The sequence below is a fragment of the Neoarius graeffei genome, chromosome 12, assembly GCF_027579695.1.
Source record: "Neoarius graeffei isolate fNeoGra1 chromosome 12, fNeoGra1.pri, whole genome shotgun sequence".
NCBI lineage: Eukaryota > Metazoa > Chordata > Actinopteri > Siluriformes > Ariidae > Neoarius > Neoarius graeffei.
In genome coordinates this window covers 70,748,403-70,774,312 of record NC_083580.1, presented here as the reverse complement: position 1 = coordinate 70,774,312, position 25,910 = coordinate 70,748,403, and the positions used below count along the sequence as shown (strand labels likewise).

The window sequence follows — 25,910 nt, the reverse complement described above, 5'->3', positions numbered from 1 at the left end:
GCAAGGTATTGTTTTCGGTCGGGTTTCTTTGTTTTTTTGTTAATGATATTACGGGAAAACAGCTGGATCAATCTTCATGAAACTTTCAGGATAGATGGGCATTGGTCTCAAATAGAACCTCCAACATTTTGAGGGTCGTCTGGTCAAGGTCACCAAAAAGGTAATTTCCATTGTGGGCCATAATAAAAAATACACGTAACATAATTCAGTAGCACCAATAAAAAATAGTTATCAATGGGTAAGTAGGGAGATATATTAAAAGTGGAAAATTACATTAATAAAATACAAAATGACTAGATTCTTGTCTGTTAAGACTTTCAAATAAAAACTTTTTGACAAGAAATGTGAACTGAGATTTACTCCTAGCACCTTTGACATTTGATGGTAAACCATCCATCCATCCATTATCTATAGCCACTTATCCTGTTCTACAGGGTCGCAGGCAAGCTGGAGCCTATCCCAGCTGACTATGGGTGAGAGGCGAAGTATACCCTGGACAAGTCACCAGGTTATCGCAGAGCTGACACATACCCCTTTTCCACCAAATCAGTTCCAGGGCTGGTTCGGGGCCAGTGCTGGTGCTGGTTCACAACTCGTTCAACTTGCGAGCCAGCTGAGAACCAGTTTGCTTTTCCATAGCTCGCGGTGCCACGTCATTACGTCGCTGTATACGTCAGTTAAGTCGCTACGTTTGCTTAAACCTTGGCGCGAATATCGAAGCAAAAACAACACAGAAGAAGCAGCAGCAGCAACAACAACAATAATAATAATGGATGACTTCGCGTTTGTACAGCTGCTGCTTCTCGTCGCTTAAAAATGGCGATCTTTCACGGTCTTGTTATTGTTGTTGGTCTTAACAACTCCGCCCCCCCGCTGACGTAAGCGGTTCTTTCCTCTGGCCCAGCAGAGAGTTGGTGCTAGCCTGGAACCAGTTTTTCTGGCCCCAGAGCCAGTTCTTTACGTTTACATGCACGTCCAAATCGAGCTGCTGTTGGTAATCGAGCAAAGGGTCCCAGCAGGGGTGCCAGAGAAATCCAATCCTACATGCACAAGTGAAATCGGGCTATTGTGCAAGGTGCATTGTGCACCCGAGCCACACGTGGCGCTACACGCCCCATCGTGTTGGTACACTTCCGGTTGTCGTCATGAAGAAGAGCTATAGTGTTGCCAGCTACTGCTGACGTTTTCCAGCCCAAAACATGTTCAAATCCGCTAAAATGCACTTAAAACCCCCAATCTGGCAACACTAGCAGTTCCGTGTTCAAGCTGTTAGGCTTGCTCTAACAGACTATGGCTACAAACTGTCCGGCGCAGACCGTTTTGTAAGACAACTTATTTTGCACAATAATATTTTTCTAAAATCCATTTTTTGCTTACAAAAAAAAATTTTTTTTTTGCTTACAATTTAACTTATGTCTTAATAAACACACAAAAAGTTCAATTGTTTTGCTTTTATTGACATTCTTCAGATGTTGGACATATATATATATATATATATATATATACACACACAAATACAGTGACTTGTTTATGTACACAGTTCACAGCTATGCAACAGCTGTACAGATGTATTTGGTGATACAGTAAGTGAGCTAAATTTTAACAGTGCAAACAATGCCACAAAAAGAAAAGATTCATGCCGTTGTCATGATTCGTTGTCATGCCGACCGAGGCTGTTGTGTTTCCCGCTTGTGGTCTCGTCACTCGTCACTTCCGGAAGTAGCTCGACAACTAGCTCGATAGGGTATACATGCACAAAGTAGCTCGGCAGAATTCGCATAAACTAGGTCGTGTAGCTCGATTCCGAGAAATCAAGTTCGGTTCAATTTCAGCCGAATTAAGGTGTATACATGGCATTTTGAACTTCGATTTCAGTCGAGCAACGGCAGAAATTCGATTCTCTCTATGTGCATGTAAATGTAGTGACTGGAAACAGAAAACCCGGTTCCAAGTGACTGGAAACAGAAAACCCGGTTCCAAACTAAGCACTGGCCCCGAACCAGCCCTGGAACTGCTTTGGTGGAAAAGGGGCAACATACGCTACGTTCACACTGCAAGGCTTAATGCTCAATTCCGATTTTTTTGTGAAATCCGATTTTTTTGTGAGGTCGTTCACATTAACAAATATATGTGACTTGTATGTGATCCTCAGTATGAACGAAAAGCGACCTAAAAGTGTTCCGCATGCGCATTGCAGGATACGACGACGTCACACGCAGTGAGCATGGCCAGTGTTTACGGAAGTAAAACCGCCCGGTTGCGGTATGACCCATCCAGTCTAGCTTGAATAGCTGCATCCCCCCAAATGGAAATCAGCTCCCTAACCTCTGCGTCCTTCCACTGAGAAGATTCAGAACCTTCACAGCCCGAAGCGTCCCTCGCATTGATGTCATGCGCAGGGGCGCAGATACGTTTTTTGAACTGGGAGGGACAAAAAACTGGGGGGGACAAAGCTGCCAGCAAACCAACCCCGATATGCCTGTCAAACTTGTTGTTAGTAACCATAGCAACCAAGCTCGAGCTCGCAACCTGTGCAGTCTGCGCAGCTCAACCAACCAAATATCAGTCTTTGTTTTATGTGAGTTGTTGCAACTATGTATACACTGCTGTGCACCTCAATAAACCGAATGGTAATTAGTCTTTTGATTTTTCCGTGAGGTTTGCCTTATACAAAGAAAGACAGCATAGACGTTTTTTCCTCCCTATAAGTGGGGGGGACCGAACGAGGTGAATTTAAATCTGGGTGGGACGAGTCCCCCCTCTATCTGCGCCCGTGATTATGCGCCATGTTGTTGTAACTTTTTTTGAGAGACCCGCCGCCTACTTCAGCGCAGAATAGTGACGTTTGTGGCTTGTTGATGATGTGTAAGTCGGATGAATGCGACCTGGCGGTTCAGACTGAAGTCGCATATGAAAAGAGCAGATAGGATCGGAATTAGGACCACATATCCAAACGGCCTGGGTCGGATTTGAAAAAATCGGATCTGTGTCGTTCATATTGTCAATAAAAGATCGGATACAGGTCACATATGGGCGAAAAGATCGGATTTGAGTCACTTCAGCCTGCAGTGTGAACGTAACCATAGAGACAAACAACCATTCACATTCACACCTACGGTCAATTTAGAGCCACCAATTAACCTACCCTGCATGTCTTTGGACTGTGGGGGAAACCGGAGCACCCAGAGGAAACCCACACAGACACGGGGAGAACATGCAAACTCCACACAGAAAGGCCCTCGCCAGGCTTGAACCCAGAACCTTCTTGCTGTGAGGCAACAGTGCTAACCACTACACCACTGTGCCACCCATAGTAAACTATCAAATAAGTAAAATTTGATTTACTGTAAAGCTTGGACCTCAAAACAACTTAAATATGCCCACTTTTCAAATCTGTAAATTTTAGATTCTTCTTATTTTTATTCTATTTATATAACTATTCTATTTATAGATGACACAACAGTAGTGGGCCTTATCTAGGGTGACAACGACGTGGCCTACAGAGAGAAGGTGATACACCTAGTGGACTGGTGCAAAACCAACAACCTGGTCCTGAATGTCACCAAAACCAAGGAGATCATCGTCGACTTCAGGAGGAGCCGGCCCACTCACACACCACTCATTATCAACTACACAGCAGTGGAGAGAGTCAGAAGCACAAAGTTCCCAGGGTGCAGATAACGGACACTCTGATCTGGTCTCATCACACCGGGGCCCTTGTAAAGAGGGCTCAGAAGCACATGCACTTTCTGCGCTGGATGAAGAAGGCACATCTCCCCCCTCCAATTCTCACCACCTTCTACAGAGGCACTATAGAGAGCATACTGACTTGCTGCATCTCTGTCTGGTCAGGAGCCTGCAGGGCCTCTGACTGGAAGTCCCTGAAGAGGGTGGTGAAGACAGCGGAGAAAATCATTGGGACTTCACTTCCTCCGATACAGGATATTGCAGAAAAACGCTGCCTGACCAGGGCTTGCAACATCAGCAGAGACACCTCCCACCCCCACTATGGCCTGTTCTCACTGCTGGTTTTTGGAAAGAGGATATGCAGCCTCCGGAGTAGAACAGCCAGGTTCTACAACAGCTTTTTCCCACATGCCATTAGACTGTTGAACCGAATTAATCCCCCCCAACTAATATACTTTATATTCAGGCAATACACTTTATATTGTATATAGGATTTTATACACAGTTTGCTTTTATCCATCCATCCATCCATCCATCCATCCATTATCTATAGGCACTTATCCTGTCCAACAGGGTTGTAGGCAAGCTGGAGCCTATCCCAGCTGACTATCGGCGAGAGGCAGGGTACACCCTGGACAAGTCACCAGGTCATCGCAGGGTGAACACATAGACGCAGACAACCATTCACACTCACACCTACAGTCAATTTAGAGCCACCAATTAGCCTAACCTACATGCCTTTGGACTGTGGGGGAAAACCGGAGCACCCGGAGGAAACCCACGCGGACACGGGGAGAACATGTAAACTCCACACAGGAAGGCCCTCGCTGGCCACGGGTCTCGAACCCGGACCTTCTTGCTGTCAGGCGACAGCGCTAACCACTACACCACCGTGCCACCCTATTTTAGATTCTTCTTATTTTTATTCTATTTATATAACTATTCTATTTATAGATGACACAACAGTAGTGGGCCTTATCCAGGGTGACAACGATGTGGCCTACAGAGAGGAGGTGATACACCTAGTGGACTGGTGCAAAACCAGCGCTAACCACTACACCACCGTGCCACCCTAGTGCAAGGTACCTAACCCCTGACTGCTCCCTGGGCGCTCTGATGTGGCTGCCCACTGCTCTGGGTGTGTGTGCATGTGTTCACTGCTTCAGATGGGTTAAATGCAGAGGATGAATTTCACTTTGCATTTTTAGTTGCTCTCTTTTACCACCCACAGTTGACAATAAATAAAGTTTTTCAAATTATTTTATCTTAACTGTTAAGCACCAACCACCTAAGCAAATTCATTGTGTCAAAACACTTGATTCTGAAAGGGCGCCAAGATTAGCCACGCCCACCTACGCGCCAAAATCCATCGCTTCCGGTTGTGTGACGTAACAAGCACTAAGCCTGACAACAAATTTCAAACCAAACTTTTTTGCTCAAAAGATTCAAGCTGAAACAACTCTTTAACCTCTCACCGTATATTTTTCCAAGATTTAGACAACACACTTGACTTAGCTGCTTATATGGGGAACGGATAATTAGCAAACACTTATGTTTGTGATTTTTATTTGCATCCCTCGACTGATATTTTGAAAAATTGCCCCTCTGACGTATGTCCTCTCAGCGTTTACAGAACACACAACACCGCATAGAGGCAGCATGGCAACAGAGAACACGATGTCTAATGGACAAGAAGCGACTTCTCTGAATGGCGAGCCTGTGGTGAAGCGATCCCGGGAAGGTGGAGTGACAGAAACTCTGCGGAATTCCAGGGAACCTCAGAATAAACTGACCGTGGTGCTCGGGGCTCAGTGGGGAGATGAGGGGAAGGGGAAAGTGGTCGACCTGTTGGCTATGGACGCTGACATTGTCTGTAGATGCCAGGTATTGTGTTGAATATATATATGATATACTAGTGACTGTTTTCAGGGGGCTTTATTTTTTGTTTGTTTCAGAAAGTTTTTTTAATCACAAGTAGCAGCATTACTGTTGTTTGGTGCTTAGCTAGTTGTTAGCAAGCTAACACTGGGATGCTAAGTTACTTCCTTTTTTCCTCAGGGCTCGCAAGTAGCAGCACTACTGTTGTGTTTGGTGCTTAGATAGTTAGCATTCCAGTGTTAGCTTGCTAAGTTACTTTCTTTTTCCTCAGGGCTCACAAGTAGCAGCACTACTGTTGTTTGATGCTTAGCTAGTTGTTAGCAAGCTAACACGAATGCTAAGTTACTTCCTTTTTTCCTCAGGGCTTACAAGTAGCAGCACTACTGTTGTGTTTGGTGCTTAGATAGTTAGCATTCCAGTGTTAGCTTGCTAATTTACTTCCTTTTTCCTCAGGGCTTGCAAGTAGCAGCACTGCTGTTGTGTTTGGTGCTTAGCTAGTTGTTAGCAAGCTAACACTGGAATGCTAAGTTACTTCCTTTTTCCTCAGGGCTCTCTGGTAACTAACCAGGAGCTTTAAACCTTTTCGGTAGTGTCTCTAACATATTAAATATATATTTATTTGCATATATAAAATTTTACTCGTGACTCTTAAATTATTAGTTACTTCTGTCCTTGAGTAAATACTGGGCCGAGTAAACAGTTTAGCACCTGGACTGAACTTTATTTCCGGCCCTCAGAGTTATAACAACATGAAGTCTGTTTATATCTCTGAGTCCTTTGTGTCTCACAGGGAGGAAACAACGCGGGACACACGGTGGTGGTGGACGGTGTTGAGTACGACTTCCACCTCTTACCCAGCGGCGTCCTCAACAAAAAGGCCATCTCTTTTATCGGTACATTTCATTTGACCTTCCTGTTTCATTCAGACTTAATTCATCTACTGCCCCCTACTGGCCAAACTGAGCAAACGCTACCTCTCTTTCTGGCGTTATTTTTCCGCCTGAGTCACGTGGTCAACATGGCCCCGCCTGTTTCACTTTTTTTTTTTTTTTTTCCCCCCCTTTTTTAAATTTCAAGAATGCAGATGCAAACAGCTTGGCACTAATGTTTCCATCATGTCATAAGGTACAGGGCTTTCCCCAGGGGAAAAAAAAAAATTAAAGCGGCGCTACTGATGCGGCCCAAAGGCTCCTAGGGGGTCCGGGCAGAGGTGGACAGTAACGAAGTACGTTTACTTGAGTACTGTACTTAAGTGCACTTTTTTTTTTTTTTTTGGGAGCGTAGCCTATCTGTACTTTTACTTGAGTATTTTTGTTGAAGACGTATGACTTTAAAGTGCATATCACGGGTAAATTCAGGAGCAAGATCAATGTAATTCTCCTATTTTGGTCAAATATCTGTCACATTTTGTGCAAATTTTTTTACCTTGCGCAATACCAGGAAAATTCAGTTGAAATCAAACCGTTTGAGGCGAATTGGTCCGCCTCTGAAAAAACTTGGAGTTTGGATTTCCCGGGAAACAATGATTTTTGTGTCGTCGCGTGCGGGATGCCTCCTTCTGAATCCTACGTCAGCGCTGGTTTGTTTACGAGAAAACGACCTGGTGGTTTTCTGCAAATCTCTTCAACGTTATCACGTAATTATTAAAACGGTTAACAGATTTATCGTAGGAGGGTGTAGCAACACCAGTCGTGATGGGATTAGTACTCATCGTTTTCCAAACGGTCGGACAACGAGAGAGAAATGGGAGTGCTTGGTGTACACAGGCTGTGCACTGAATCTGTGGAAGCTCGCGCAGCCTGCTGGTGCTTCCGCAGGTGACGTCACGAATCTGGCTCCAGACTCCTTTGGGATTTTTCCAGACGCATTTTATTTAACTTTTTTTCTGCTATAGATAGGTGGCCTTGTGCAAAATTACCCTTCTGGATGAGTGTGTAAAGGGACATACTTTCATATTAAAAAAAAACAAAACAACAACGAAATTGGTCCAGAATATGCACTTTAACTTCACCATGTGGACAGTTGAAAGTCACACCTGGAGATGCTCTGGACTCTTATGCCAGTATTTCACTGGGCTGCGACTAGTTGGAGACACACCAATTGCGATAAGATATGCAAATTTGTGACAATTTTCACTTGGAATCACACTGAATTGGTATTCGCATATTTTACCATAATTGTGTCTCCAACTAGTTGCAGGCTGTCGCAGCCTGGCTTTCCCTCGGCAGGTAGGGAAGTAGAGGAAGCGTCATGGAAGCTGACTTGAGAAGGGTTCGTGACGGCTTTGTGACACCAGTGCCGCATTTGTGGCTATTTTGAGAGACGTTTTGTCGCATTAATTTTTTGAGCATGTTCAAAATTTCAGCGACGAAGGAGCGACACTTTGCAACTCATGCGAGGAAATTGAGAAGCCCCGTGAATGTTTCAAGACACTTTTGAAATTCTCTTCCGAATGACGTTCACAATTTGTCGCAAGCTGTCATAGCCCAGTGAGATACTAGCCTTACAGTAATGCTTTTATGGCTGAGGACTACAGTTGACTTGCTAACTTTAGGACTGCGGTTGTCATGAACAGTTTGCACTCAAGTTTCCATCAATGAAGTGTTTATAACGTCAACGAAACTGACTTCATGTTAAAACTGTTAATGTCATAGTCATGTTGTCTGTTGTTGCCCAAATTAGGATGGGTTCCCTTTTGAGTCTGGTTCCTCTCGAAGTTTCTTCCTTGTGTAGTCTGAGGGAGTTTTTCCTTGGCGCCGTCGCCACAGGCTTGCTCATTGGGGATAGATTAGGGATAAAATTAGCTCATGTTTTAAGTCGTTCAAATTCTGTAAAGCTGCTTTGTGGCAATGTTTATTGTTAAAAGCGCTATACAAATAAACTTGACTTGCCCCTGCGCATCCTCACTACGTTCTACAGAAGCACCATAGAGTGTTCTAACCAGCTGCATCTCTGTATGGTCTGGAGGCTGCAGTGCCTCTGACTGGAAGAATGTGAGGAGAGTGATGAGGACAGCAGAGAAAATCATTGGGACTTCTTTTCCCTCCATTCAGGACATTGCACCAAGGCGTTGCATGTCTCAAGCCAGAAATAACATCAGTGACCCCTCACGATAGATTGTTCTGGCCTCTGGAAAGAGGTTCTGCAGCATTAGGTGCAGGACCAGCAGGTTCTGTAACAGCTTTTTACCCCCCCCCAGGTCACCAGACTGCTGAACTCCAAACACAAACTCTAAACTTCTATTTATAACTTGAATCATTCCTAATTCCACCGGTCACTTTATACTGTTGCACTTTATAATATTTTTGCTGCCCTTCATATTTATTTCCGTGCTGAGCCAAATTGCAATGAAATTTCATTCAGTGTACACTTGCTGCATACTGAATGACAAAGGTTGTCTAAGTCTAATTACGTTTGATAGAGAAATATCGTCCTTTTCACTCCACTACATTTCTGTCAAGGTCCTCGTTACTATGAAGCAGCTTTGAAAGTTGATGTATGTTCTTTTCTTTTCTAAAACGTGATTGGTTTTTTCGCAGGTGATACTGAGAGAGCCAATCAGTAATCACTAGGATCACATCTCGTCCATAGGGGTCATTCCATGTCAGATCACCCAAAAAAGACATTTTAAACCCCACCTCCTCCAAATTCAATGAAAATTGGTTTATAGGTAAATCCTAGCCAGAAAAGTCAAATTTTAGCAAAATCGGACCAACGGTTTGAGGTCGCCATTTCTTTTTTTCACTTTTTCGTGAAAAAGGGCGTGGCCGCCAAATTTCAAAGTGCTGTATCTCGGCAACCAGTGGTCCGATTTTCAAAAATAAAGTATATTTGTGAAGGGGAGATCATAAGGAATCTAAGTACATCATTACTTTTATCTTTTAAGTGATATAGGTCAAAAGGTCATGATGAGATATATTTTGACCTTGAAATTGACAATTTGGGACAAATGACCCCGCGACGACTTTTCCTGAAAATTGTAGCCCATCATGTTGCCTACAACATGTAAAGAAATTGGAGAGGTAATATTTTTCATTTTGAAGCAATATCAATTAGAATGAGACATACTTGCCACTAAAATGATCATGCCTGTATTGTGTGTACATAAAGCATGTATTATCCATGTACATCACATATTCACAAAGTCAAGAGAAGATATATGCATCCTAATGATGCAACTTAACAACTTCCTGCATCAAAGAAATACAGACATGAAAGACAGAGAACATGTTAACCATGTGGTAAGCATATAATGTGTTAAATTGTGTGTACGGATGTACATAGAATGTACAGGAGTAGGACTTTTAGCTGTGGTAATGCACATTTCAAACTGATGCTGCTTCAAAATGAAAAATATTACCTCTCCAGTTTCTTCATATGTTGTAGGCAACGTGTTGGGCTACAATTTTCAGGAAGTGTCGTCGCGGGGTCATTTGTCCCAAATTGTCAATTTCAAGGTCAAAAGGTCATGAGGAGATATATCACATAAGAGAAAACTAATGATGTATTTAGATTCCTTATGATCTCCCCTTCACAAATTTACTTTATTTTTGAAAATCGGACCACTGGTTGCCGAGATACAGCACTTTGAAATTTGGAGGCCACGCCCTTTTTCGCGAAAAAGTGAAAAAAAGAAATGGCTATCTCAAAAACCGTTGGTCCGATTTTGCTAAAATTTGAAAATTTGGCTTTTCTGGCTAGGATTTACCTATAAACCAATTTTCATTGAATTTGGAGGAGGTAGGGTTTAACTCATTGGGTGATCTGACATGGAATGACCCATAGACTGTATAAAATCAAGTTCGTGATTTTTTTTTTTTTTTTTTTTTTCTCCCCCCCTCGGCAGCGTTATTTGGACTTGATCAGTTGATGGCGGAATGGAAGGAGGCGGTTCTTTTGGGGAACGCACGCACCCACCCATGGCTTTACCTAGAACCCATGTTTCAGTTTTCTAAAAGGATTAAAGCTTAATTTCATTTTAAATGTTTGCTTTGTTTGCCAAAAACGAACCACATCACGGCCTATTAAAAACTCGCTGTCCAACCTGCAGAAGCATATTGAGGGATATAAACACTTTATTCCAAGAGAAAGCTTATAATGAAGTTGTCTGCTTTTAGAGCTAGCGATAACGTTGCAATAGTTAGTCAAATGACTTTCTGTGGATTTGCCCGCCAAGTTGCCATCGCCTTGTCCATGGCTAACATGGACGCTGTTAGTTAGCGTGTAAAAACAGTCATGCTAACATGAATAACGTTATCTTATCTGAATTCCTTTCAGAAATATGCTTCAGCATAATAATAAATAATAAGCAGTTAAACTTGTATAGCACCTTTCTCATACCCAAGGTCGCGTTGCAATAAGGGGGGAACCTTGCCAAATAAACAATGTAGAAGTCTTTTTCTTTTCTAGTAACATTAGTTACCCAATATGATTTCAAGTTTGAAAAGGGTTTGCTAGCATGTCGGGTGGAGCTTCAGGTTCTACAAGCTTGTCAGTTGCTTCAGAGGCATTTGGTTTTGTAAGCGTTGTGGCAATAATACAGCAATGCGTTGACAGAAAATGTACTTTTTAAAAATGCTTAAGTATTAAAGCAAGTAGGCGGCACGGTGGTGTAGTGGTTAGCGCTGTCGCCTCACAGCAAGAAGGTCCTGGGTTCGAGCCCCGGGGCCGGCGAGGGCCTTTCTGTGTGGAGTTTGCATGTTCTCCCCGTGTCTGCGTGGGTTTCCCCCACAGTCCAAAGACATGCAGGTTAGGCTAACTGGTGACTCTAAATTGACCGTAGGTGTGAATGTGAGTGTGAATGGTTGTCTGTGTCTATGTGTCAGCCCTGTGATGACCTGGCGGCTTGTCCAGGGTGTACCCCGCCTTTCACCCGTAGTCAGCTGGGATAGGCTCCAGCTTGCCTGCGACCCTGTAGAAGGATAAAGCGGCTAGAGATAATGAGATGAGATTAAAGCAAGTACTTCAGTACTTTAACTTGAGTAAAAATTTTGACTGGACAACTTTCACTTGTATCAGAGTAACATTTGACCAGTGGGATCTGTACTTTCACTTAAGTAATGAAGTTGGGTACTTTGTCCACCTCTGGGTCCGGGGGCATGCACCTCTGGAAAAACTTGAAATTAGAGACTTCAAGTGGTGCATTCTGGTGGCATTTGGGGCTGATTTAGCAGTGGGCAGCCATGCTAACAGCACCTGGGGAGCAGTTGGGAGTTAGGTGCCTCGCTCAAGGGCACCTCAGCCCAAGGCCGTCCCATATTAACCTAACTGCATGTCTTTGAACTGTGGGGGAAACCAGAGGAACCCACGCAGACACTGGGAGAACATGAAAACTCCACACAGAAAGGGCCTCGCCGACCACTGCGCTCGAACCCAGAACCTTCTTGCTGTGAAGCGACCATGCTAACCACTTGCACCACCATGCCGCCCAGCTCGGAGTAGAACTTCTGCTCCTCTGCATCGAAAGGAGTCAGTTGAGGTGCTTTGGGCATCGTGTTAGGATGTCCCCTGGATGCTTCCCAAGGGAGGTTTTCTGGGTGTGCCCCACCAGGAGGAGACCCCGGGGCAAACCCAGGACAGGCTAGAGAGATTGCGTCTCTTGGCTGGCCTGGGAACGTCTCGGTATTCCTCTGGAAGAGCTGGTGGAGGTGGCTGGGGAGAGGGAAGTCTGGGCTGCTCTGCTTGGGCTGCTGCCCCGGCGATCCGGATAAGCAGTAGAAGATGGATGGATGGTTTTGTCAAATATGCAAGGGGAAAATTGAAAGGGGAACTGACGTCACGCTTGCTTTATTTCTTAAAGGTCCCATGGCATGGTGGTTTGTTGATGCTTTAAACGGGCTCGTGGAGGTTTCCGGATGTTATATCCGCAGCCTTTCTCGAAATGAACCCTCGGCACATAGATATAGCCTCCTGGGAGAGAGCCCCATTTCAGCGCTTTTCCCAGTGTGTCGTTTTGCTAATAGGCGGGGAAGGATAGAGGGTGGGGGCGGGTCTTATCATTAATATTCATGACATGTAAACGTGTTAGCTCTGATTGGCTAACAGCACTGTGACGCTACCTCCAGTGGGTCAGAACAAGCGGATGTGGGTGTCTTACTATGGCGAGAGAGAAGGAACAAACTGCGAAGGGAAAAATACCGCGCGCTGACGTCATTAAGGTGCGACGCGAGGAAATAAATTCAACAAATGTTTGGGTTTTTACTAAACAAACATAAAATGAACGAGTGACTTAAAAAAAAGAATGTGGGTGTCTTTGTAAAAACTGTTTTGATTGGCTATTATAACAGAGCATGCTGCATGCTTTTTGGTTTTGTAGCGCAGAGTACCTGGCTAACTGCAGGAAGCGGTTAGCTGCACAGCTAATGTAGCCATTTCAAGGCTAACGTGGCACCGATTTTAAAACACGGCAAAACGACTTAACAGTTATACACTTACTTGTTCGGTGTTTGTGGCTGATGCGGCAGGGATGCTTGGTATGGACCCAGGCTTCAGTGACAGTTGATGTGCAAAACCTGCCCTGTACTGTCCCAAGTTGTGGAAACATTCATCAGGAAAATGCTTCCGACAAACATGCATCGTCTTAGGTAGACTCGACGGCGTATTATTGGAGTAAATAAAATTAAGCCACTGCGTCTTCAGGGGCTCTCCTGTCGGCAGTAAAAACAGACTCCTTTGTGTTGTCACATCCATGTACAGCACAACTTCCATGTTTGGTGGCAACTTTTGAGCTGGGCGGGCAATCCATACAGTGGGTGGGAATCCAGAGGGGGGTGCGTGGGGATCATCTCCCTTGCTTGACGTAGGCAAGGGAAGAGTTTATCAATGTGCCGTTTTGACACGCCATTCTCAAATGTTGGGCATAGTTTGGCTTACACATTATGAAATTTCTAGCCACTGGGGTGACTTCTTCTGACCTTAACTCATTTTAACGTTAAAACCTCAGAGTGAAAATTTCATACCATGGGACCTTTTAATTAACGTGTTAATTATGTTTTCGGTTTTATTAACCTTTTTTATATTGTGACTCGTATTGGCATATTATATTACACTTATCAGCCTTTTTGGTTTTTAGCCATGTTGAATGTAGTTCGTTTGGTCCATGGCAGGCGTCGCTTATCCATGCGATCTTCGAGACTTGTGTGAGACTTCAAACGTGAAGTGTCAGCGCCGCCATTTTGAAAACTGTTTACACAGCGGCCAGGTCACCATATCATTCTAATTTAGATTAATTTCAAGACTTGCCAGCTTCATCAGTGATGGAGTGTCAGTCCTGCGCGCTGTGGCGCGTGCACCTGAAGGCGTGCACACCTGAGTTCAATTGAGGAACTATATGTTTGCCTCTTTAAGGATGCATTTGCATCGCAAAATACTATGATGCGCATGTGCACATTACCGAGCCTTTCTATCCGTTGTCTTGATTTCCTGTTTCACGATCCTTGTGCCTGTTTCTCGTTCTTGTCCTCGCTTAACCTTTGATGTACTGTTTTGTGCCTCAACCGACCCTTTTGCCTGTGTTCTCATTTTTGATCTAGCCTGTCGTTTTTGATTGTTTGCCTGTGTGTGTATGTATTCTGCACTTTATTAAACTTCTGCAAATGCATCCACCTCCTTCGCGTATGTGACATGGAGATTATTCCATACGATTTGGAACCAACTGAGAAGAGTTGGAAAGACGGCAGGATAAGGACTTGTCCGTCGTACTGGTATTTACGTCATTACTGTCACGCCATTAAAACGTGCCAGATCAGATGACTGGTGGGTTTTCAAGATAATAAATACTAGGGATGTCCCGATCCGATCACGTGATCGGAAATCGGGCCCGATCACATGGTTTCAGACTCGATCGGAATCGGGCATTGCCTCCCGATCAGGGATCGGATATATATCTATATAATATATTCTCATTTTTAACACATCAATAGCTATGCATTGGCACAGAGTGAGACCAGACCTCTTGTCTCAACACAGCAACACCAACGCGTGCGGCATGACATCACTTTGTAGCGGAGACGCTATTGGTTATTGGCTGCCTGTTGCCGGCAAAGTTGAACACGGAAGCAGTTTGAAGCGGAAAGCAAAGCATGAGATCATTTTTTGTTGGATGACAAAAGAAACGGGCTGAAAGGGTAGAAATGCTTGTTTTCATCAAGAAAAACGTTCATTTCCTTAATTGAAATTACTGTACACCACTGTGAGATGTGTTCTTAAAAGCAAATTACCGGCACTGTGGCACTTTATTTTTTTTATTTGTTTACATTCCTGCCAGGTATTTTAAGGTTATTTTTTTTAATTTGTTATTTATTGTTGAAACTGCCTCACGTAAGTGCTCTGTTTGCTAACGGAGTTGTTGGATGTTAAAATAAGGTGTTAAATAAAAAATGAGGAACATCCTGGATCCGTTTCTTTCCTTGTCTTTATTTTTTATGGCTTATAAGAAGTATCGGATCGGGACTCGGTATCGGCAGATACTCAAAATCAAATGATCGGTATCGGATCGGAGGGCAAAAAAACCTGATCGGGACATCCCTAATAAATACATGCATGTATTTTTGTGATAAATACATATTATACTGAGCGCATTTCCCACATAATCCTCACTAAGGTTTCGGACAGCACTACAAAATGGCGTCCGCACTATATAGTGCCCTGCATAGTGAGTAGGGAGTGATTTCGGACACAGAACTTCCGGCTTGATTACATCAGCATTCGAAAGAAGGCACGTGTGTCTTTTGACAATGTTGGCAGACGTCGGTCACTTTGATTTCCGCTGTACGTTTTACTTCCGTCCTGCGATGTCGCGCACAGGTCTCGGCGAATCTCGTTTACAGCCGTTGCTTCGACATGCGGACTGAGATGTTGCATAGCATATTTCAAACACTCATAACTTGCTATAGCAGTGACAAAGTGGCTATTAAAAATGCATTCCTATAGTTAATAAAATGAGAAATAGAATTTTGATGATTAAAAAAAATTTGCCTTCAGTTCCCCTTTACAGGGCAAAATTGGATTTGAAATGAAAACGTGTCATACTATGCTTCGTTTTTCAATTCCAGAATGCCAGGAACAGAATCAAAGTCAAATCACGCAACAGCACTATCTAGCAACTGACACTTGGAATGTGGTTTTATGTATGGTTACGAATGGCAGTCAGTGCGCACAGCGAAACCCTTTTTCACTTCTGGGTTGAGAGACATTTTCCTATTTCTATAGTTATTACTCATTTTCAGAGGGAAATGGGAGATATTTTGGGTGTGGAAAGTACTGTTCAATTTATGGAATTGATGTGATTATTTTGGGTGTGCAAGTGACAGTGTGGTGCTGATGTCACACAGCGTGTAGCTGTGTGTTAGGGAAAGCCTTGAGGTGCATACAAAGGACACCAAAACAAAAGGGGGAAAATGCATTAAGAGACTAAGGCCTTTTTTTTTTTTTTTTTTTTTTTGGGCAAGGGTTAGGGTTGCTGGTTCTATTCCCAGGACCAGCAGGAAAATGTGAGGGGAGTTGAGTGAATGAACAGCACTTTCCCCCTCCCTCTGTATCATGGCTGAAGTGCCCTTGAGCAAGGCACCTAACGCCCAACTGATCCTCAGGTGCTGTAGCATCACTGGTGTGTGTATGCGTGCTCGCGTTTCCTGATATTTCACTACGATGACGTCACTCCCAGTGTTTTCCCCCTGATTGGATGCGCGTTGTCAAAATCAGAGATGCCTACTAGAACAGATTGGCCGTATTTTGTACGGAAAAGTTACGTAAATACGATGTTACGGCAAACAGTGTTATTCTGTACGGAATTATTATAAAGTCTTAAATTCCAGTGAATTGTTTTTAAATGTCCAAGCGACTTTTTCAATCCATGCGCGATTCACGGCTAGGCTATTTATTTTTATGACAACCACACATGCTGTGTGTGACATGCGCAGATTCCGCACATTTGTTTGCGCTATTTTCGATACTGTAGAATGGCTGTGCATTACACCCAGTCAAAAGGGCAATGGATATGCGTACTGCAAACTGTGTAGAACTGACATTAACATCACTCATGGTGGTCTCGATGACTGCACGCGGCATGTCAACTACATAAAAAAACACATGGAGTATGCTGAAATGGCGAGTCAGGCTGAAAGTAAATCTGGGGGTATCCAGCAGTTTTTTACGAAATCTGTGGATGAAAAGATACAGAACGTGACACGTGCTAAGCGGTGATGGTTGACCTGTGCTTGGAGTTGAACTTGCCAATTAGTGTCATGAAATGTGAGTTAAATTATTCAGTTTTTTTTTTACATGTATGATTTTTATTCACTGAAATATCAAACACTGGCTGTACTTCTTTAATTCAAAGTCTTTTCAGTGTTGCAAGTGCAAATGTACATGTAGTATGATCAAAAACAGAATTTTATGATTAGTGCTGTTGGGATTGTGGCAAAAAACATCATTCCACTGTTTTAAATGTCATTTTATTCAATGTCTCTGCTGAAGCATTATGCTGAAGTATTTATATATTGGGACGTTAAGGTAACAATGTTGGACTCTCTTTGGCATGAAATAATATATATATATATATATATATATATATATATATATATATATATATATATATATATATATATATATATATATATATATTTTTTTTTTTTTTTTTATTAGAATCCGTTAACAGGTAGAATATTTTGCCAGGTAATATAATACTTTTGAGGAGTTACATTCAATACCAATGATTGGTAGTCAACTGTAATGTCTGCAAACAGGGAACACTATTGTATTTATAAAAATGTGATATTGTATGCTCTAGAAATTTGTTGAGTGGAAATTCAGTTGAGATGGCTGCTCGCGTTTTGTTTATTCAATTCACACAAAACAGTTCTTTTTAATAATTTAAATGTTAAACATATTGGTATATACACCTCTTTATAATGGAAATGCGCATAAATAATGTTACTGAAAGTCATTCCAAAATACTGAAAAATGTTTTCAAGAATACTGAAATTCAAAATTTGGGGTAGGCATCTCTGCAAAATGGAAAACCGGTTCAAAATTAAATTCTTTTTTTTCCAAGTGTCCATAAAGTCCATTTATGGATTTTTTTTTTTTTTTTTTTAATGTCCATAGTGTAATGTCCATAAAGAACATCTCACTATGGTATGGACATATGAAGTTTCTTATCGTGTTGAAAAATATTTCACTCATTTGCTTCACTCACTCATGAAATATGCCTTCGCCACTTGAAGATAAACTTCATACCTTCATGCAACTGTGTAACATCCTCCTATATATGCCACGAAAATTTAATTTTGCGACATCAGGAACAGTTTAAACTGTTCTGCTTGCATCACCAGAGACACGGCTTGGAGGCTGAAACAACCAGCTTTGCTTTGGCCCACCACCTTTCTATTTTCCTGAAGAATTCTTCATCTTGGGCTCTTTAAGCTTCAGCTGAATTATACGATCGCGTAGTGTAGTAGGTTTGCACACTTTCAAATTTTAACAGATGTAGTGGATGATCCAGGTACCGTTCCACTGCTATTAAATGCCTACTGAGTATCTCGTCACTCTATGGATTGACGTACTGCTTTTTTTTTTATTTATTTTTTTAATACTATATAATAAAGGGCAATATAACGGTTCAGCTGCACCCTTGGTGTATGACCGGTATTGTAATGTTTCACGTCCCAGATTATTGACTGGAAAATAAAGTGAAGTAAAAACATTCTCACAATAGAGGAGTGGGGTGAACAGTCAAGGTGCTTTCACACCTGTTAGTCTGGTTATCAGAGTGAAATTGGTACTATTTGGATTGTTTAATTTTCTAATTAAACGAACCAAAACGTGATAAATTTTGTTGGCGGAGGACTGCGTCGGGCCCAACCCAAAACACACTGCAGGCTTGGTTCTACTTGTGTCTGGACTGGTTCGTTGATTCGATTTCACGGTTTTTGTTGGTCGTCATTTTATTTCCTTGATCTGTAGCTTTTGCTAGAATATTCGATTATCTGTTGTCTTCTAGGAAATGGAGTTGTGATTCATCTGCCTGGACTGTTTGAAGAAGCAGTGAAAAATTCTCAGAAAGGCACAGGTGAGCGAGCAAGCGAGTGTGTGTTTGCGAAGAAAGTCATTTTTCTGCTATCAAACAGTTTGATCGAATAATCTACTTGTGTGTTCATGTTTGCTCTTATTTGAGAGACCAAATTTTGTGTTTTGGGTTCAGGATTACAGGGTTGGGAAGAGCGGCTGAAGATTTCTGATCGTGCACATATTGGTAGGATCGCATCTGTTACATTTATATATGAAGTTTTACATTGCTGTATTTTAAATCGGTTTCCTTCATGATGCCTTTTGAAGCAGCACTACTGAAATTAAGTTGCAGCCAGTTTATGTACTTTATCTTCATTTTCCCAGTGTTTAACTTCCATCAGGCTGTTGATGGGATACAGGAGCAAGAAAGACAACAGCTGGCTGGAAAGAAGTAGGTTTTCTTTCTCTGTCTTGGGCACCGTTTGGATGTTTCTCTAGCTGTTATTCTTCATTTGTCTTTTTTTTTTTTTAAACTAGCTTGGGAACAACCAAAAAGGGCATCGGTCCTGCGTATTCCTCCAAGGCAGCACGTAATGGACTGCGAGTGTGTGACTTGGTGTCTGACTTCTCAGCTTTTGAGGAAAAGTGAGTGTACCAGTTTTGAACATGTGAAATTTGTATAGTATGGAGTCTGCTTTTGGTGAACAAGAACTTTCTCCACAGGTTCCGTGTCCTGGCTAGTCATTTTCAGAACACGTACCCCAAACTTAACCTCGATGTTGATGGTGAACTGGAGCAGCTGAAGGTAATGGAAATGTTTTTTGTGTTTTTTTTTTTTTTTTTTCTCTCTATACGTGTGTGTGTATGTTATTTACCAGCTGGGAGGTCCGTATCGTGAAAGACCGTGACCGAGGTCTTGAAAGTACCGAGTGAGGCCCTCTGGGCCGAGGTCAATATTTAAAGCCGAGGTCACAGTATTTCACCATACAGACTGACCTTAAGCTGGTAAATAATGTATATATTTTTTTTCTTTATCAAATTCTAACAGAAAACGAGAGCGCCTGAAACGGAAAGGCGAGCCGCCATTTTGAATCCTCGTTCACAGCTGTAATGCAAATGGCTTCCTCCTCGGTATACAAGTGCACTTCCATGGCAGGAAAAAAAATTTTGCCACCTATGTAGTCCCCTATTTATACAAATGTGAGTCATTCAGGATTCAGCCATGTTTTTGCTCGGTGTTGGCAAATTACAGGCTTTAGCTTTCTCCTGAAATGTTTTCTTTTATTTCTTCTTCCTCAGGGTAGTAAAACTCGCTTTCACTGTGAAGACTGTCGTTATCGCTATCCATGCTGTAAAATTAATGCTATTCTCCTGAGAAATGCTGGCAAAAATTTATAATATTTTTGATAATCTTGTAAATAAATCTTATTAAAAAAAAAAGTGTTAACAAACATAGTAGCATTTTTTTGTCGTGAACAAGCGAGTCACCAGAGGTCTGTAACCGGGGTCCGTACTGTAGGATACGGACCTGCTCGCCAGCCAATCAGAGCGCAGGATTTGGACCGCGAAAAAAATGTCCATATTTATTATTACGCAAAACGTATTCATTTTATGTGGAAAACCTTTGACTAGTTCCGTTTTGAGGAAAAAAAAGCTAATTAAGTACCTTTTAAGTTATTCTGAAGCTGCACTGTAGTGTATGTAAACATCCTTTTCTCTACAATTTTAATTTTGTTATAACGAAAACTTCTGTTTATCTTCATCCCATTGTGTGCTGTTAGAACTTTTGTGGTCGGTCTTTGCTTTCGACTACCTTGTGCTTATCCTCTTTCTCTAGGCTTATGCAGAAAGGTTGCGGCCTCTCGTCACAGATGGTGTGTACTTCATGCATAAAGCTCTTACTGGACCAAGCAAGAAGATTCTAGTTGAGGGGGCTAACGCGGCTCTTTTGGATATTGACTTTGGTATGGATTGTGTCCCTTTTTAGCTTATTTTTTTTGAATTTTTATTTCTCTCAACACTTGGGTCACATGGGTCACTTTTGCCTGACACAGGAACCTATCCCTTCGTGACGTCATCAAATTGCACTGTTGGAGGTGTGTGCACAGGTCTTGGGGTTCCCCCGTCCCACATTGGCCGTGTGTATGGTGTGGTTAAGGCTTACACCACCCGAGTTGGTGTTGGAGCGTTTCCCACTGAGCAGAACAATGTGAGTGTGTTTACATGAGCTGATAGACATGAGTATGCGGAGGGTATGTTTCCTGACGTGTAGGTTTTATTTTGGTTGTTGTGTAGGATATTGGTGATCTTCTGCAGTCAAGAGGGAGGGAATTTGGAGTTACGACAGGCAGGCGGCGACGCTGCGGGTGGCTGGACCTGGTTTTAGTTCGTTATGCTCACATGGTCAATGGCTTCACGGCGTAAGTAACTTTTACACACTGTGTGGTCCTATGGAGATTCTTGTGTTCTTAAAGTTTTTTTGTCGTGATGTTTTTCAGCATTGCTTTGACCAAATTGGACATTCTTGATACGTTGTCGGATATCAAAGTGGGCGTGGCTTACACTGTTGATGACAAGCCCTTGGACAGCTTTCCTGGTGAGATATACTACTTAGATTTGCAAGAGTGTTTTTTCTTTTTTTCCGCCTTTCTTTCTTCCCCCTCCCATGTAATATGACACTGATTTTCAACTGCAGCTAATATGGATGTCCTGACGAAAGTTGTCGTGACTTATGAGACGTTACCTGGGTGGTGCTGCAGCACAGAAGGAGCACGCAATTTTAGTGACTTGCCACCTCAGGCACAGGCCTACATTCGCTTTATTGAGAATTTCCTCCACGTGCCAGGTAAGACCCTGTATATCTGTAATACCCTCTCAACAAAAACACTAATTTACAGAACCTAATTGTATTCAAGATGCACATTTGTTGGCCAGATTCTTCAGGGTTTGGGTCGCCCCACCTCTTCCTGGAAAGCTATACATGCTGCTTTTAAATGACCAGTAATCTAATTTTCAAATAAGTTTAGTTCAAAAGCTCAAAATCCTTAGTTTTTATTTCCATGCATTGGGAACACTGCACATTATATTCTACATCAAAACATGAAGAAAAATGTATCAATATTTTAATTACTTTACAGAAAATGAAGAAAAATGAACATTGGGCTGTTCAAAAAAATAGCAGTGTCTGCATTTTTCATTACAAACTCCAAATATTTACTGTATAAACTGAAAAAATCTTAAGGATTTAGTATTCCTGTGAATCACTAAACTAATATTTAGTTGTATAACCACGGTTTCTGAGAACTTCTGGCACCTGTGAACAGGTATTCCAGCCCAGGATGATTTGACAACATTCCACAATTCCTCTGCATTTCTTGGTTTTGCCTCAGAAACAGCATTTTTGATGTCACCCCACAAGTTTTCTATCAGATTAAGGTCCGGGGATTGGGCTGGCCACTCCATAACTTTCATTTTGTTGGTCTTGAACCCTGATGCTGCTCGCTTACTGGTGTGTTTGGGGTCGCTGTCTTGTTGAAACACCCATTTCAAGGGCATTTCCTCTTCAGCATAAGGCAACATGACCTCCTCAAGTATTTTGATATATGCAAACTGATCCATGATCCCTGGTATGTGATAAATGGGCCCAACATCATAGTAAGAGAAACATCCCCATATCATGATGCTTGCACCACCATGCTTCACTGTCTTCAGAGTGTACTGTGGCTTGAATTCAGTGTTTGGGGGTCGTCTGAAAAACTGTCTGCGGCTCTTGGACCCAAAAAGAACAATTTTACTTTCATCAGTCCACAAAATGTTTTTCCATTTCTCTCTAGGCCAGTCGATGTGTTCTTTGGCAAATTGCATCCTCTTCAGCACATCTTTTTTTTTAACAGTGGAACTTTGCGGGAGCTTCTTGCCAATAGATTAGCTTCACACAGGCATCTTCTAATTGTCACAGTACTCACAGGTAACTTCAGACCGTCTTTGATCACCCTGGAGCTGATCATTGGCTGAGTCTTTGCCATTCTGGCTATTCTTCGATCCATTCGAATGGTAGTCTTCTGTTTTCTTCCACGTCTCTCTGGCTTTGCTGTCCATTTTAAAGCACTGGAGATCATTTTAGCCGAGCAGCTGATCACTTTCTGCACTTCTTTACAGTATACGTTTTACCTCTCCAATCAACGTTTTAATCAAAGCACGCTGTTCTTCTGAACAATGTCTGGAACGACCCATGTTTCTCAGGTTTTCAGAGAGAAATGGATGTACAACATGTGCTGGCTTCATCCTTAAATTAGGGCCACCTGATTGACATCTGTTTTTTCACAGAATGAATGATCTCACTAATTAAACTCCACACTGCTATTATTTTGAACACGTCCCTTTCACTTAATTATTAGATTACACAGACTCGGGAGCATGCATATCATGAATGTTGGGTCTGTTGGTTTTCTATGACTCTACTACACCTACTGGTAAATTATTTGCCATGTAGTAATACAATTTCCACCAAAAACGCTTTGATCTGGTTAGTCATGTTGGACTGCTATTATTTTGAACACAAGTGTATACATGTACGTTTCAGAGAGCGGTATTTGAGGCCTTTTGTATCGGTGTCTACATCTTGGCTTCTTTTGTTATTGTTTGGTGTGTGATGTATAATAAAATTGCTAATTTTTTTTTTTTTTTTAATTCTCTCTTCCAGTAAAATGGGTTGGAGTTGGAAAATCCAGGGAGTGCATAATAAAGCTGATGTAAGATGCATAGGACAGTTCCTGAAATCAATCACCTGCATACGTCTTCCAGGGACATCATAACATACATATTTTTTTTTTTTGGGGACCAGAAATTTATGTAGATGATTAGTGCTGGACTAAAGAAAAAAAAAAAAAACCTTGGGTTGAGAACCTTGAGAATGTCCCGCATAAAGTGAGCACCAGCATAACTACAGTTCAGGACCATAAATATTAATGAGGGATTGCACAAAGTTGCAGACGAACACTTCATTTAGAGAGTGACTCAGGGGTCAGAATAAGAATTCTATTCTTGCATAATGGTGTTTGCTTTCATTTCAGTTTCTGGACCAGCATTCTTAATGTGACCATGTGTATTAGTTCAGAGGTCATACACTCCCACTTTAGGTCTGCACTGAATGAGCTTTGTGTAAATAAGTTGCAAATTGCACCATTCAGACCTCTGGCTTTAGCCTTCCGCTGTACTGTTCTGTAATAACTGGTTATAGGATCAAACTTTTTTTTTTTTTTTTTTTGTACTCCTGATGAAGTAGTCCATTGTATACAAAGCTCAGATTACCTTGACCAAAATTAAGGCTTTATTTTGATTTACTGCATTTTAGAAAGATTGACTGACTATTTTTCCATCTGTGTCGAAAATAGGCTTTTAAGATTTTCTGTAAAGTGTAGCCAAAACTTATTTTATGTGTATGACCCTGTGTTTTTGAAACTTCATTTTAATTTGTACATTAAAATAGTTTTGGGTGGCTGGTGTTGCCTGTCTTGGAAAAACAAAATATATAATGGATTGTTTCACAGCTATGTAATTAAAACAATTTTTTTAATTAGTTATGTAAATGTACACCAAGCACACAATCAGTTTTAACAGATGAGCATACTGATGAGAAATGTAGGAAATGGGTGGATCCACCCAAATGCATACATACAGTTGCCTTCCACTGGAGTGTGTAGATTGTCATGTTATTGGCTGCTGCTTTAGAACAATAAACTGTTCTAATTATACTGGTTTGTGTTTTTCTGTCGTCTTCCCTTTGGTTTGTGTATTCACTAAGAGGAATCAACTAACGTGGCAAGATGGCTTATGTATAGTATCTTCTATAAGTCTTCATCTTGAGCTTTCCATATTTTGTAGTATCGCAACCTAGAACTGGAAAATACTTGAGAAATCAGATAATTGAATGGTGGCTCAATAATGGTGTATACAAGTCATGCCATGCAATCTCAGTATGAAGATGTGTGTGTTCCTGAAAGACTGGAGTTGTGAGGGGGGTGTAAAGACAAAGCAGCAAATCTGGCCAAAGTTGTAGAAAATGTTTGTTTTAAATCAATTAGAAAATGGAAGTGTTTTTAGAATTTAGAGATGTCCACATTAACCTTGACTATGAAGTAACCTAATAGGTGATGGATCAGAGCTGGGTTAAGGGTAAATGGACGTTTCAGTAGGTTCACTATAAATAAATGTACCGTATTCGAGACGTGTTTTAAGTGTGTTTCTTTTTTGGTTTAAAAATCCAGGCTTTACTCAGGATCCCCAACTCAAATCTACAGCCTCCATTAGCATACAGTAGTAGATTAACTGAACTTCATGCTTTTGACCACTAGATGCCACTATTGTGCACCAAATAGAAAAGCTTTTCTTAATTAACTTTTTCGAAGTATTTTCTTTTGCACTGATTATCTGTTTAATTGCTTGTTTTTTCGTCGTTATATGATACAAGGGGTCGAAAATGCATTCCCCCCCCCCCCCCAGTATAAAACGGCCCATGGGACCAAAGTAGAGCTATCACAAACAAAAGCATGGTAAAAATAGTCAGTCTGACTACCCAAATCAGACTTAACTTTCGAGGAGACAGGCAACTAGTTGAATTTGAAACAACTGACCAACCCTGGTTATGTCTAATCCCCTTTGGTGCGTCACATTTTATTGTGATCATGCATTCTCTTTGTTCTGGACATGTCCTTTTTGGGGGATAAAAAAAAAATGCTTAAACTCAAATGTAAATGCGGAGATGAATTATAGAAAATAAATTCCATTTTCTTCTATATTCAGGAAGGTCCAAAAGACGTCTCGATTTCATTCTCACAGTGAGACACTATCACTTCAGTGCGAATGTTTTCTGTTTTTTTCCTCACTGACGTAAAAGCAATGGACAGCGGAAATGAATCACTGAAGAGGCTTCTGAGCATTATTAATTAATAAATAAACCTGTTTGGTTAAGACTTTCTTGCTTCAAGGGAAGTATAGTATACCTGGACCCACCACACCAAGAGGACTGAAAAGTGTCTAGTCAAAAAGTGGACTTCATCTGGCAACTTCCACATAATTTTTGTTTTACTCTGTAAAAAAAAAAAAAGTATGCATTTTTTTAATGTTAAAGATTTTTTTTCTTTTTACCTTTTTTTTTTTGCTTTGTATTGATTTTATTTGTAAAGTAAGGTAAATAAGTTGAAGTGAAAGGAGGTTGTTTGGCTATAAGCTACTGAGACATTGTCCCAATGCTATAACTTATAATAAAATGTGACGCACCAGAGGGGATTCGACATAACCAGGGTTGGTCAGTTGTTTCAAATTCAACTAGTTGTCTG

At 41.6% G+C, this 25,910-nt stretch overlaps 1 protein-coding gene across 1 annotated transcript; it reads left to right on the top strand.

Moving 5' to 3' along the window:
- Positions 1-5,310: 5,310 nt before the first annotated feature.
- On the top strand, positions 5,311-24,326 carry adssl (adenylosuccinate synthase, like). Its single transcript, XM_060936351.1, has 13 exons — positions 5,311-5,571; positions 6,356-6,458; positions 18,566-18,634; positions 18,767-18,817; positions 18,958-19,024; positions 19,111-19,218; positions 19,297-19,378; positions 20,411-20,537; positions 20,628-20,782; positions 20,869-20,993; positions 21,072-21,169; positions 21,269-21,418; positions 23,276-24,326. Exons 1-13 carry the CDS (start codon positions 5,347-5,349, stop codon positions 23,326-23,328), a joined length of 1,413 nt encoding a protein of 470 aa, XP_060792334.1. The 5' UTR covers positions 5,311-5,346; the 3' UTR covers positions 23,329-24,326.
- The last annotated feature ends 1,584 nt before the right edge of the window (positions 24,327-25,910 follow it).

Excerpts from the sequence above, each read along its gene's own strand:
- adssl (XM_060936351.1), top strand. The coding sequence starts at position 5,347 with ATGGCAACAGAGAACACGATGTCTAATGGACAAGAAGCGACTTCTCTG. Across the intron at positions 5,572-6,355 it reads ACATTGTCTGTAGATGCCAG|GGAGGAAACAACGCGGGACA; the intron begins GTATTGTGTTGA and ends TGTGTCTCACAG. Across the intron at positions 6,459-18,565 it reads AAAGGCCATCTCTTTTATCG|GAAATGGAGTTGTGATTCAT; the intron begins GTACATTTCATT and ends GTTGTCTTCTAG.